The sequence below is a fragment of the Bombus affinis genome, chromosome 14, assembly GCF_024516045.1.
Source record: "Bombus affinis isolate iyBomAffi1 chromosome 14, iyBomAffi1.2, whole genome shotgun sequence".
NCBI lineage: Eukaryota > Metazoa > Arthropoda > Insecta > Hymenoptera > Apidae > Bombus > Bombus affinis.
In genome coordinates, this window is record NC_066357.1 from 6,278,217 (window position 1) to 6,291,447 (window position 13,231).

A 13,231-nucleotide genomic window follows, 5' to 3' on the forward strand; every position below is an offset into this window, starting at 1 on the left:
AGATTATTACTGCTATATTATGGCTCCCTTCACACCATACAACTTTTGTAATCAAAAATTTTCCATATCTCTAGAAATAAATACTCAGGATGATCAGAGTTATTGCCACAGCCTGTGTGTTAATCTTAATATTACAAATACAATATATTTTACCTAATGCAACTATTGTGGCATATCATGAAGTATATTAAATTTCTGCTTTAGCATTTTGTGAAGTTTCAGGATGGTATCGATAAAGGACAACTTAAATCTTTTAATAATAAAAAAAATGAAATAGATTACATAAATGTAAACTTAAAATATAAATAGTTTAAATTCAACAAATAATCGATATTCATAATCCATTCCCACTTTTATTTATTTCGGGACAAATAGATCGTTCATTCTCCTAATACATTCATAAGCTTCTGTTGCAGGTACTTTCATACAAGCAGAAATTATTTCGTAAGTTACATAACAATTTGAAACTTTTAGAGAATGAGGTATTTTATATATTGCTTCACTATATTCATTGTACTTATTATATTCAAAGCACTGATCTCTAAAATGATGAAAAGTGTTTAAAACATCTTGCAGAAAATTTGCAGAATAATTTTCTGTCTGATCATTTAAATGTGTAATACAGGTAGTGAATAGATCCGCATAAGGACTATGTCTTATGCTTCCATCGAGTTGCTTGATATTTTTAATTAACGTTTGGTATATTTGCTCATAATTTTCTATTCCTTCAAGCGATACAAAAGTTCTACAGAAACGCGTGAAAGATCTAAGTAAAAATGTGAATAAATCGTATCCACCGATAGATGGATATTCTAGAGATAAACAACACGCCTCTATCGTCACACGTAGAATATGATCGTATGCATCGATTACGTCATTCCATCCAAAAACGAACCAATAAATTATAGTAAGCTCAGAACATATTCTCTGATATTCTTCTTCGGTCGAACGAATGATCAAATGGCGCAGAAAGTCTTCTCGTAATAAATTTAAATTAGACAAATAATGTCGCAATTTTTCTGAAGTTTTTGGATCTTCCTTTAATCTGTTCAATACAGCAAAACAACGTCTTTGATAATCTTCGATTATATAAATTACACTGACGCCTTTTTGTATAAAATACCAAAGGGAAGCGAAATGTAACTTGTCTATTGGTTCGATGACAGAATCAATCCCATCAATAATGTCTTTTTTCATTGAAACAGGAAAATGTTTGTTTTCTAAAAAACATGGCAATATTCTTGTTATCTGAATAAATATTTCATTGCTTACATATTTGGAGATGCTTGTATTTTTTCGAAGGAACGACATTCTTCTTGAAAGAGCTATTATCAAGTCTTTAATATTCGTATCTTTGGTACATTTCGCCTGCAGTTTGCGAATACTAGTAAGAACAGAATTTATGTTTGATACATTAAAGGTATCTTGCCTTAAATATGGTATATAAACGTTATTTATCAAGTCATGTACTTTAATTACAGAATTGTCTAACATGATATTCACGAGGTCCATGAATTTCTTAGCATTCCATTCTGTATTTTCTATACAAATAATTCTTAGCACACTTGTCAATAATATTTGATTATTGCCTTCTCTTATTTGCATAAATGGTGATAGTAAAAGTAAATCATTAGGAGAAATCATAATATTTCTATAATGAGAATGACCAATAGTAATTTTCAAAAGTACTATTAGTACCATTTTAGGATTTTTTAAAAGAAACAGTAAAACCGTTTTTAAATTCGTGGAAGTTTGTAAATTTGTGTTTCGCATAATAAACTCGTGAAATGCTTCATCTGTGTGCGGACACTCTAAATAACTTTTACCATCATATTTCGTTAAATACATTGTTATAATTTCGTAAATATCTGTTACACTTTGACACGATAATATTTTTATAACTAAGGTGTAACTGAATTCTTTTAAATCTTCCTCTGTTGATTGTGTAAGAACAAAAGTAAGATATTCTAACAGTGTTAAACAGTCTTTTTTTTCTAGTAATGATCTATTGTCATAAATGAAATCAAGCACCGTGCGGTCCCATTCTTTGTACCTACATAGTAATTCTCTCATGAGCTCCTTTTTACCACTATGTATGGCACAACAGAGTTCTGATAGACTTAAAGCAAAGCTCGATTGTTTAGGATCTGATTTACATGATAATTGCTGTAAACATTCTATCAAATGTGTGTTCTCCGATATTTCCTTATTATTTGATACAAAATCTATAAAGTAATAACATTCAATTCCAATGGAACGTTGTAAAGAGATCATATTGTTCTCTTGATCATCCAACTCTGCCCAGCTTAAGTAAATATTACAATCAACTTCTTTGATCTTAGTCAGCAATAAGTTCACCAATTGTTGATTTAATGTCGATATAGTATTTTCTATCAATGTACTTTCACACTTTACAAGTGCTTCTCTCCCAAATGTAATGTTATACAATTTTTCAAGTTCACTAGAAATCAATATCTTCTTACTTTTGTTTTCCAAACATTTTCTTATTGTACAAATTAGCTTCTTTAACATGATACCATGTCGTTCACATTTCTTTAACTCTGATGCTTCTATTAAATAAGGTAACTTTGGATTTGTTAACAATGGTAAGAATTCTTCAAAACTCATTAATAAATTTTGTACGCTTTCCTCGACATTCTTGGACTGTACACTACATTCCTTTAATTGAGAGAATTTAGTGTATATGATTAGTATCAATTGATATATAGCTTTAACTAATCTTTGAAAGGGTAATCTGTCTATACATTTTGTAACTGTTTTCACCACCTCTGTACACAGATCAAGTGGCATATATAAAAGAGATTCGATTAAAACCTCCTCATACTCAAGACTCCATAATATTTGTATAAGCAAATATGGAGATAAAGGTGGACACATATCAACCAAGTGACCACTGACAAGATCCTCTGCCAAACGTTCTTGATTCTCAAAATTAGTATTTAATAATAAGTATTTATATGACTGTATACATCTTTCATTATTTATAGAAGTCTTTTCCTCTATAGGTATATTATAGGTTTTAAATATATTGTTCATTGATTTACATATGTGTTCAATATGATTATTATTCTCAGTTGTAATGCATAAAGTAAGTAATTTCAATTCTCCACATTCTTGACTCATTTTCATTAGATACATTTGAATCTTTTTGTAAAATTCGTTTAGTGTGTCTGACCATTCCATCTTAGTATAATTAATTAGAACTGTATTGTTTCATGAAAGCCTTTCCTTTATCAATAGAGATTCATATGTACATCTTTATATAAAGACCTCTGAAAATTAAATACAATTGCTATTAAATATATCAATTACTAAAATGACATTAGTAAATATGAATTCAATATACATAAATAAATATGATATATGAAATAATACAAACTGCATTAGAAAAAATGACTTGCATAACATAAAAATAAAAAATATATAAAAAATACATAAAATATTAACATTATCATAAGTTTGTAGAATAATAAGACAATATATTCATCCTTTATATTTAATTATAATTACAATAAAGGCATGTAATTTTTAATTTAAAATTATGCTTCAATATCAGTTGCTCAGATAAGTTTATACGTTACTTTAAAGTCCAGTGAAAAATGTATATTACATCTATAATAGATAATTTTATCATTAAGGTTACGACATTAGCAAATAACAAGTTATAAAAGCTACAACTGAGTTAATCAGATTTGTTCACAGAAGAAAAATGGTTCGTGCGTGGTACATGGATAACAGCGATGCCGATCAACGGTTAGAACACCATAAACAACTACCTGAATATATTTCTCTTGAGGATTTGTTCAAGAAAACAGGTGTTGAATATTTTAAGGTTAGGTCACATTTGTATACTTCAGTAAAATTTTTTCGTTATTGACATCTGTCGCTCGATTGTGATTTTGTAATCGTATTACTTTCGTTTTATGCTCGTGCGCATTGAATAAAAATTATGTAAAAAAGAAATTATCTTCAAATTTGACCTTCATACGTTATTGAAAAAATTACGTTGTATTAATGTTCTATCTTTCATATTTTATTTATATATTTAACTTGATGTTGATGTAGATTGATTACAAAAACTATCAAAATGATAATACGTTGACGGTATTAAAAACAGAACGTGGTTATACATACGAAGATGAAATAGAATGTTCTAAGGAATGTCTCCCGAATTACGAGGAAAAAGTAAGTAAAATTTTTATTTCTTTCGATAAATTTCCATGATAATTTTTCAAAATAAAGTAATACAAATTATTTCTTAAATTTTTAGTTAAAAAATTTCTTCACCGAACATCTCCATACTGATGAAGAAATAAGATTAGTTTTGGATGGAACAGGATATTTTGATGTTAGAGACAAGAATGACCAATGGATACGTATTGAAGTTAAAGCTGGAGATTTGATAATTATTCCAAGTGGAATATATCATAGGTTTACCTTGGATATTAATGTAAGTATTAAGTGTAAGTAAGTACACTTTTAAGTTTTATTAAAAATTACATCATTATGGTTTTCCAGAATTACATCAAAGCAAAACGTTATTTCGTGGGCGAACCTGTTTGGTTGCCATACAATAGACCAGCTGACGGCATGGAATGCCGTAAAAATTACCTAAATCGTTTAAACAATGGTTTTCAAATAAAGTCACTTTAATGTTCGTTATGAACTTTATGGAAATACATTTTTTGTAGGAATAGATAATACAGACATATATACAAATTCTAATTGTGTAAAATTTACATAGATTTAGATAGCATACAATCATACAATTCATGTTCACATTCCTACCTATCATGAAAAATACTTTTCTCTAAGATTGTTGTATCACTAAAACATCCAATTTTTATAAAATGAATGTATAAATTTTATAAAATTTATCAATTGTTATTAAAGATATACACTTTCCATATATATATATATAATTGCATAGTAATCTCATATTCACGATAATTACCTATTCCTGTTGCTTGTAATAAAGATTATTATATTTTTTACATTATATACATACACACAAACTTATATAAATACTGAATAGTTTTGTCTCAATTGTTAAATATTCTTGTTGTCCATTTAAACTTTTATATTCCTATACAAATTTCATTTGCATGTTGTTTTATGAAATAATAAGCTTTTGATTGCCAATATATGACTCGTTTTAAAGCAAAATTATTTCTATGATTGAATATAATATATAACAAGGCTCAAAACAAATGTCGCAATAAATGTATAATACATTTCATCATAACTTCATAAGAAATGTGATAAATGAAGTAGATCCAGTTGTTATTGGATTTTAAATATCATTGTCAAAATATAAAAATTGTAGTAAAAAATAAATACAATTATCAATCTTGGTTCTAGTAATATACAATGTAGTCTTAATCAATGAGAAAAGAAAAAAAATAATGAAAATTATTTTCCATCTATGTAGATAAGTAAAGCATATATAACATTCTTGCTTCATACATAAATAAAAAACAATCAAATCGAACTCGTTATTGTTTAAAAGAAAAAAAAAGAGATAGTCAATTTTCCTATTACTGTCACTTAGTAAATTAAAATTCAGCATTAACTGTAAAATTGCTTTCGACTTTATCTTGCATTACTCCCCATTTTTGATACTCTCCTACTTTCTTTTCGAAAAAGTTCGTCTTACCTTCTAAAGAGATGTGCTCCATAAAATCAAATGGATTTTCGGACATATAAATCTGAAAATAAAAATATTTAAAATTAATATACATATTAATTTGGTCAATATTACCATTAAAATTATAATACTTTTACAAACCTTTTCACAGCCTAATTCTGTAAGTAATCTATCAGCAACAAATTCGATATATTGACACATAAGTGTACAGTTCATTCCTATCATTTGAACAGGTAAAGCGTCCGTTAAAAATTCTTGTTCAATTTTGACGGCATCTTTAATAATTGATGTGACTCGATCGCAAGACGGTTTTTGTACAATATGTTTGAACATTAAACATGCGAAATCACAATGTAATCCCTAAATTAAGCAAACTAGTTGATTTTATGCAGTACTGAACCTTTGTACTCATTCCACATATATATTATGCAAAGTTGGAAAGAAGACTGATAGAATTATATAATCAACTGGACGCGCATTCTTTTCGCTCGTCTTCTTTCTAGTTCTGCATATCACTGATTCTTTTACTATGTATTAAAACAATTGTATACTAACCTCATCTCTAGAAATAAGCTCATTACTAAATGTAAGTCCTGGCATTAAACCTCTTTTTTTCAGCCAGAAAATAGCAGCAAAACTACCGCTAAAGAAAATACCTTCCACTGCAGCAAATGCAACCACACGTTCAGGAAATGTAGCACTCTCATGATTGATCCAATTTAACGCCCAATTAGCTTTTTTCGCAACGCATGGTAAATTTTCAATCGCATTGAACAGAAAGTCTCTATGAACAAACAATATCAATGAATAGCAGTTTTTTAATAAAAGTTGTACAATAACATTCAATAATTGAAAAAGAGATACTTTATTATTTACCTTTCTTTGGTATCTGTGATATATGTATCAATCAACATAGAGTACATTTCTGAGTGCACATTTTCTATGGCGACTTGAAAACCATAGAAACAACGTGCCTCGGTTACTTGTACTTCTTGACTAAATCGTTCGACGAGGTTCTCATTAACAATTCCATCAGAAGCCGCAAAGAATGCTAAGACATGAGATATGAAATGTTTCTCATCATTATTTAAATGATTCCAGTCAAATATATCCTGTGAAGATATATAATATAATTATTAACTTATATGTTGCTTTTTAAGTCCAACTATTTGAAGAATTATACTTTAGAAAGATCCACTTCCTCGACAGTCCAAAATGATGCTTCAGCTTTTTTATACATTTGCCAAATGTCAGGCCATTGGATAGGAAAAACAACAAATCTACGTGGATTCTCTTTCAGTAATGGTTCTAATTCTGGATTGAATCCATTTTCTTTTAAAATTGTCATTTTTACATCTTTGGCTTTACTTCCCTGAAAATACATCAAAATATTATAAAAATCTTATAATTAATCATCTTAATCATATAAATGCAAAACAATTATGTATTACATTTTTGATACCATTCTCTTGTGAAATAATTGGAGAAATACATAATTTCTTTGGAGAAGTCTAAAAACAAAAATATAAAAGTTAATACACAGAAGATATTTAATTAAATTAACAGTCACATTATCAAATAATTAATAAGAGTTATAAGTAAAAATAGTTTGTTTGTCATATACCTATTAGATTTAATATGTTACAGGAGATATAAAGAATTTCTTCAATAACTTTTCAATAACTTTGAAGAACAGAAATACACAAAAAATCATGAAATGACAAATATTATTGTACTACATTATTACATTTAATAGTATTTACACAATTCAAGAAAAGCTATGATAACCTATATATGAATTCATTTTTTACTAAACAAAACATTAATCAGAATACTATAAACATTAAGTAATCCACAAAATATCACAACATTCCACCTTTTTATTATGTATACTAATATACTAATATTCATACATTATACTTTATTATAAATATGAAAAATTTTATACAACATAACACAAATTATAATATAAATATTTAATTATTAACAGTATTTTTTTGGTTTTTTCAGTCGATTATATTTAACAGAATTATGTTTTTCTGTTTATAACAAGCTGAATATAACAAATCACAATTTTTTTATGGAAAAATACAGTAGAGGTATATCTTACATGTGTGTTAGACATGTGGAACTAACAAAAATAATTTAATACGTTAATATACCATGCAATTTAACATTATAAGTTTTGATTTTCATTATCTAATAAAATGTACAATTCGTTTGTACGAAATGTAAATTCGTTATAAAAACAATTCACTATAAAATTAATAACTTATATCTAACAAATCGACATAGCTATCTTTTATGCCAAATTAGTTTCTCAATATACGTAGAATATTTATAAATAGTATAATATAATTTACATTTTTTATTATAATTAATAAATATAAGTACTAATAAAACTGGAACCAAAAAAAGGAAATAAAACCTCTTCTTGATAACAATTTTGGTAATTAACTTAGATAAAAATTCTTTAGTAATAATTATACTGAGAAAGAAAACTAAGCAATAATCAATCTAGAATGTAAGATTTCGGATAAATTAGAATTACAAAATACATAAATAAACTTACGTTATCTTTCAAAGAAACCTTTTCAAGATGTTTACGAATATTTTCCTTTGTTGAAATTTGAAGTGGCATTGTAAAATTCAACAAATCCTACAGAAAAAGCGAATAAAGAATACAAGTTTCAAAAATTTGTCAGCACTCCACGAAAACCAACCAAATGCTCAGAGTAAACTGTAAGTATTCCAGAAGTATACTTCACCCATAATTTCCTTCTGCTTCGCGCCAAATTACTGGCAACCAATCGAATAATTACCTGTTGCCGCCAAAAACGCGTTCACATCTACAATATCGTAAAAAGCACGTATTTATGAATGATATTTGTTTGAAAATATTTAAAAATAGTTATCCTGCATTCTACAATGATAATAAGAGTGAAAATTATAATATGTTGATATTGGCTTTTCCCGCGTGTTTCTTAATATGTATGGGAAAGAAGCATTATTATCAATATAAGGCATAATCTTCAATGAAAGGTCTAATACCAGAAGTTATGCTGTCATTCAAAGAGATTCAAAGCATACGGCCATCGTTTCCTAGCTAATTATTATCTTCGATCATTATTTTATTTGTCTTAATGATACGTCTCGAACTCCAAATTATTTTATTTTGCCACTTCATGCTTAATAACGAATGACTAAAAGATTATATGAATATTAGAGTCCATTTACATTGGACCTGCAATAAATGATAAGAGTGACAATGAGAGCGAAGCACTGTTATATAATATTGTATTATATGAAAACAGTTTGCGAAGCGTTTTATGCATGTATACACGTCATAATTGCATGTATTTCTACATTTCGTTCTTATCGCCACTCTTCTTGTTCTTTCACTCCACTAAATGTAGCTTTACCTGGTAGATAGGACAAATAATGTGAAATAAATGGAATACAAATAAATATATGTATATATAGGATAAATATGTATGATATTAGATTTAATTAAAAGGGCACAAATTTTAAAATATTGGAACTATGTAATATTTAAACTTCACATTAGAAATATTAAGATAGATTCACAATTATATCTGTAATAGATCAAGACGCATACGCAGCAGTATAAAATATCAACATAAAACACAATTTTATTCAATATTTAGATACGTACATATTTATTGATATTAAAAATGTATTCTGTATCTATGAATGGATTTGTAATTTTTAATACGTAAGTTTATAAAATTCATGCAAATGGGAAATTAAAAATAAAGATACATTTTAATATAACAATTACAAATTTGTTTAAGATTATGTTGATATTACCTCGCATATTTTTGAAAAATATATTTTAGCCACTGGAATTGATCGAATGCTATTGTTAATTATTATTAAATTATGATAACAATAAAATGTCAAATTTAAAAGAGCGCCATTTTATCTTATCATAAAAGATTTGGTTAAGTCTATATCTTTATGAAATATTGTAATTTAAATATCGGCTTCCTTTCGCTAATATTTTTAGCATTAAATATTCTTTGTGAAAATATGTTTACTACGAAAGAATAAATTTTCTGAATTTGCATATAAATTGCATTAAAAAGCGATTGCGTTCTGAACACTTCAGATTTTGAGGTTAGTGTCGTAATCTAAGTAATCTGTTTGTTTATATATTATGAGATTATATCATAATAGAATACATATAAGCACTATTATTATATTATAAATACTGTTTTGCTAGAAAATATAAATAATTTCATTCCTTTTATTATATCGCAATTCACATAAAAATATTCATTTAAAAATTATATATATATATATATATATATATTTATATTGTTTGATGTACGTTTAATATGAATTATTTTAGGTGAAAAACGTAGGAGGAAAATATGGCGTTACATAGTGTACCGCCAAAAAGAAAAGAAATCTATAAATATGAGGCACCATGGCCTTTGTACAGTATTAATTGGTCAGTAAGACCTGATAAGCGATTTCGTTTGGCTCTTGGTAGTTTTGTGGAAGAATATAACAATAAAGTACAAATAGTTTCATTGGATGAAGAGACTTCTGAATTTAGTGCCAAAAGTACATTTGATCATCCATATCCAACTACAAAAATTATGTGGATACCTGATAGTAAAGGTATTATTACATTATTGAAATAAATCTTAATTACATATTAATATTATTCTTATTTTTATCTTCATTTGCATATTTTATTATGTTCATAGGTTTGTTTCCAGATCTTTTAGCTACATCTGGAGACTATCTAAGAGTTTGGAGAGCAGCTGAACCAGAAACTCGTTTAGAATGTGTTTTAAATAATAATAAAAATTCAGATTTTTGTGCCCCTCTTACATCTTTTGACTGGAATGAAGTAGATCCAAATTTAATTGGTACTTCTAGTATAGATACAACATGTACTATTTGGGGATTGGAAACTGGTCAAGTTTTGGGTAGAGTTAATATGGTCACTGGCCACGTTAAGACACAGTTAATTGCTCATGATAAAGAAGTATATGACATAGCATTTAGCCGCGCTGGTGGTGGTCGTGACATGTTTGCATCTGTTGGTGCAGATGGTTCTGTGAGAATGTTTGATTTACGACATTTGGAACATTCAACGATAATATATGAAGACCCGCAACATACACCGCTTTTGAGACTTGCATGGAATAAGCAGGACCCTAATTATCTTGCAACAGTTGCAATGGACGCGTGTGAAGTAATTATTTTAGACGTCCGCGTGCCATGTACACCAGTTGCAAGACTTAATAATCATAGGTATGTAACATGTATTTATTGTATTAGTTATATTTATTTGGATCTCATGTTTTATACATTTCATATTAAATCTTAATTTTAATATTCCTTTTTAGAGCAAGCGTTAATGGTATTGCTTGGGCACCACATTCGTCTTGCCACATTTGTACGGCGGGAGATGATCATCAGGCATTAATTTGGGACATACAACAAATGCCACGAGCCATCGAGGATCCGATTCTTGCCTACACCGCTGCCGAAGGAGAAGTGAATCAAATTCAATGGGGCGCCACACAACCTGACTGGATTGCAATTTGTTATAACAAAGCGGCGGAAATTCTCAGGGTGTAAAAAAAGTATTTTTTATTAGGTTTATGCCACTCTGCGTGTAGCAAAATTTTTCTTGCAAATTATCTACTTAAATTTATTAAATGCGTTTGACCTTAGTATTTGTACAGAATTTCGCCTATGCCATAAGATTTTTTTATACTTCTTTTTGTACCTGTAAAATAGACGTGTATAAATACTAGATATTTTTTAAGATATTGGAAATATCTGAAACGATTAGCGCGTATCTTTTAATCAAAGTCTGTATAAATTTTAAACTTTTTTAAAGAATCAATTTGGAATGATTCCATTAATACTATCAATTTTAATTATTGGAATAAATAAGCCTTAAGCGGTTTGAAAATATCCAGTATGTATACATGTTAATTTAATGCAATGGTTTATCATTGTGTCACTGATATTTTACTTATCTAAGATTTGGGATCCTCAGGTTTGTCGAATAATTGTCATGCGACCGACTACAATCATACAAATTTAAAAAAGCTCATTGAATAAGTAAAAGTTAAGTAGTAGCATAAAACTGGGTACGATATATAAATAATGATGAACCACGTGTATATTTATATTAATGTATAATGAATTAATCGATGTATCTTATTTTGTGGTGATATGTACATGATGAGGTTCCAGGAATAACGAATCAGTCTGTTTCTTACAGTAATCCTAGAATACTCAAGAAACGTTTGAATAATCATTTTACATGAAATGCAACAAAATAAAATATATCCATTACATTATACAATTGTATATATGTTTATACTTATATATTTACTTGATTTTGTAGAAAAAGATTATATAATTAGGATATGTAACTATCAATTTTTCATACACCTTTTCACTACATTCATAATATGTATTGTTGGAAAATGTATGCAAAAATTATTAACATAAAATGCAATGCATATTCGTACTTTAATAAAAGAAAGAAAATTTTCGAGTTCTTTTATTAAAATGAAAAAAGTTATAGCAGTAGCGCTCGTGATATTAGTATTAGTAATAAAATATTTACTTATGAAATTATCGATCAAAATTCTGATCGAAGATAAGTCTTTTTATATGTTATTAATTTAATTCGATAGTTTCTAACATAATTAATAACAGAGGCGTTAATTAAGGATCACACTATCTCTATTCCGAATAACCTGATAGGATTCATAATTAGTACAATTTATGTTTTAGAAAAGTACGATTTATATTGGTACTCAAGTGTTTTATAATTTACAACTACATAATGAGCGAGATGCATTATTTACAATAATGAAATGTGTGTGCGAGATAAAATATTAGTCAATTAATACATTAATTTTTCACGATAATCTCCCGTTCGTTTTCCATTAAATATCCGATAACTTTACACAGATATAGGATTAAACTATTATAATGCTATCGCTATTTCAATAAATATCAGTAACTCTGATGCAGAGCAAGCCTTTCACTATCTATTTATTTAACATAGTCAATGATCTTGCGTTTCTTTCCTTTTTCTCAATTTAACGTCAATAGTTAAAAGGCATATTTATACATATAGCTACGTCGAATAAATTTTAAAGATATTATCCCTATCAATAATTTACATTAAACTTTGGCAAGACCTATTTTATTTTGTTCTCGCTAGGAATATTCCATTAAATTTCATATATATGTATATATAAGTAAAAAATAAGGGCTAATGACATGTACTTTATCTCACTGTAAAGTGTATATTTTGTTTTTTTCACTAGTTCCATGATTCATTCATTCCTTAGACAAGTGATTCTCTTGAATTTTAACCGGAGGCACACGTACGAACCACAAACACGCACATTGCATTTCTCTTCCGGAGAAAAAGAGGAACAAATAAGAGATTAGGTGATCAACGACAAAACAGTAATTATCTGACGGTTAAACGTAAAAGAGTTACGTTTATCGTCATTCGTGTATCGTTACATTTTTATTATAATTAAT

The 13,231-nt window shown here is 27.8% G+C and overlaps 4 protein-coding genes across 10 annotated transcripts; 2 read left to right on the plus strand and 2 right to left on the minus strand.

The window, feature by feature from the left end:
• Positions 1–333: 333 nt before the first annotated feature.
• On the minus strand, positions 334–5,729 carry LOC126923795 (uncharacterized). 4 transcript variants are annotated; one of them, XM_050737618.1, is made up of 2 exons: positions 5,678–5,729; positions 334–3,293 (listed from the first exon to the last, which is right to left on the minus strand). In XM_050737618.1, the coding sequence occupies exon 2, from the start codon at positions 3,202–3,204 to the stop codon at positions 358–360; it is 2,847 nt and encodes a 948-aa protein (XP_050593575.1). In that variant the 5' UTR covers positions 3,205–3,293; positions 5,678–5,729; the 3' UTR covers positions 334–357. The 4 variants fall into 4 exon arrangements, with proteins under 4 accessions (XP_050593575.1, XP_050593573.1, XP_050593574.1 ...); XM_050737616.1 differs by lacking the exon at positions 5,678–5,729 and adding an exon at positions 3,798–3,946; XM_050737617.1 differs by lacking the exon at positions 5,678–5,729 and adding an exon at positions 3,603–3,745.
• On the plus strand, positions 3,712–6,525 carry LOC126923844 (acireductone dioxygenase). 2 transcript variants are annotated; one of them, XM_050737740.1, is made up of 4 exons: positions 3,712–3,853; positions 4,087–4,206; positions 4,292–4,484; positions 6,287–6,525. In XM_050737740.1, the coding sequence occupies exons 1-4, from the start codon at positions 3,731–3,733 to the stop codon at positions 6,295–6,297; spliced, it is 447 nt and encodes a 148-aa protein (XP_050593697.1). In that variant the 5' UTR covers positions 3,712–3,730; the 3' UTR covers positions 6,298–6,525. The 2 variants fall into 2 exon arrangements, with proteins under 2 accessions (XP_050593697.1, XP_050593696.1); XM_050737739.1 differs by lacking the exon at positions 6,287–6,525 and adding an exon at positions 4,540–4,746 and having other exon boundaries at positions 4,292–4,471.
• Positions 4,484–8,935, minus strand: LOC126923825 (ribonucleoside-diphosphate reductase subunit M2). 3 transcript variants are annotated; one of them, XM_050737709.1, is made up of 8 exons: positions 8,491–8,935; positions 8,241–8,408; positions 7,120–7,179; positions 6,852–7,040; positions 6,545–6,780; positions 6,224–6,452; positions 5,810–6,028; positions 4,484–5,729 (listed from the first exon to the last, which is right to left on the minus strand). In XM_050737709.1, the coding sequence occupies exons 2-8, from the start codon at positions 8,307–8,309 to the stop codon at positions 5,577–5,579; spliced, it is 1,155 nt and encodes a 384-aa protein (XP_050593666.1). In that variant the 5' UTR covers positions 8,310–8,408; positions 8,491–8,935; the 3' UTR covers positions 4,484–5,576. The 3 variants fall into 3 exon arrangements, with proteins under 3 accessions (XP_050593666.1, XP_050593667.1, XP_050593668.1); XM_050737710.1 differs by lacking the exons at positions 8,241–8,408; positions 8,491–8,935 and adding an exon at positions 7,779–7,914; XM_050737711.1 differs by lacking the exons at positions 8,241–8,408; positions 8,491–8,935 and adding an exon at positions 7,293–7,481.
• A 656-nt stretch (positions 8,936–9,591) lies between these two features.
• LOC126923827 (DDB1- and CUL4-associated factor 7) lies at positions 9,592–12,714 on the plus strand. Its single transcript, XM_050737713.1, has 4 exons — positions 9,592–9,808; positions 10,044–10,318; positions 10,408–10,960; positions 11,056–12,714. Exons 2-4 carry the CDS (start codon positions 10,066–10,068, stop codon positions 11,288–11,290), a joined length of 1,041 nt encoding a protein of 346 aa, XP_050593670.1. The 5' UTR covers positions 9,592–9,808; positions 10,044–10,065; the 3' UTR covers positions 11,291–12,714.
• Positions 12,715–13,231: the final 517 nt, after the last annotated feature.

Bases quoted from the DNA above. Each gene is read 5' to 3' on its own strand.
- LOC126923795 (XM_050737618.1), bottom strand. From the start codon at position 3,204: ATGGAATGGTCAGACACACTAAACGAATTTTACAAAAAGATTCAAATG.
- LOC126923844 (XM_050737739.1), top strand. From the start codon at position 3,731: ATGGTTCGTGCGTGGTACATGGATAACAGCGATGCCGATCAACGGTTA. The intron at 4,207-4,291 runs GTAAGTAAAATT...TTAAATTTTTAG, and splicing joins TCCCGAATTACGAGGAAAAA to TTAAAAAATTTCTTCACCGA. The intron at 4,472-4,539 runs GTAAGTATTAAG...ATGGTTTTCCAG, and splicing joins GGTTTACCTTGGATATTAAT to AATTACATCAAAGCAAAACG.
- LOC126923825 (XM_050737709.1), bottom strand. From the start codon at position 8,309: ATGCCACTTCAAATTTCAACAAAGGAAAATATTCGTAAACATCTTGAA. The intron at 6,453-6,544 runs GTAAATAATAAA...GTTTGTTCATAG, and splicing joins ATCACAGATACCAAAGAAAG to AGACTTTCTGTTCAATGCGA. The intron at 5,730-5,809 runs GTTTGTAAAAGT...TTTTATTTTCAG, and splicing joins CAGAATTAGGCTGTGAAAAG to ATTTATATGTCCGAAAATCC.
- LOC126923827 (XM_050737713.1), top strand. From the start codon at position 10,066: ATGGCGTTACATAGTGTACCGCCAAAAAGAAAAGAAATCTATAAATAT. The intron at 10,319-10,407 runs GTATTATTACAT...TTATGTTCATAG, and splicing joins GTGGATACCTGATAGTAAAG to GTTTGTTTCCAGATCTTTTA. The intron at 10,961-11,055 runs GTATGTAACATG...ATTCCTTTTTAG, and splicing joins GCAAGACTTAATAATCATAG to AGCAAGCGTTAATGGTATTG.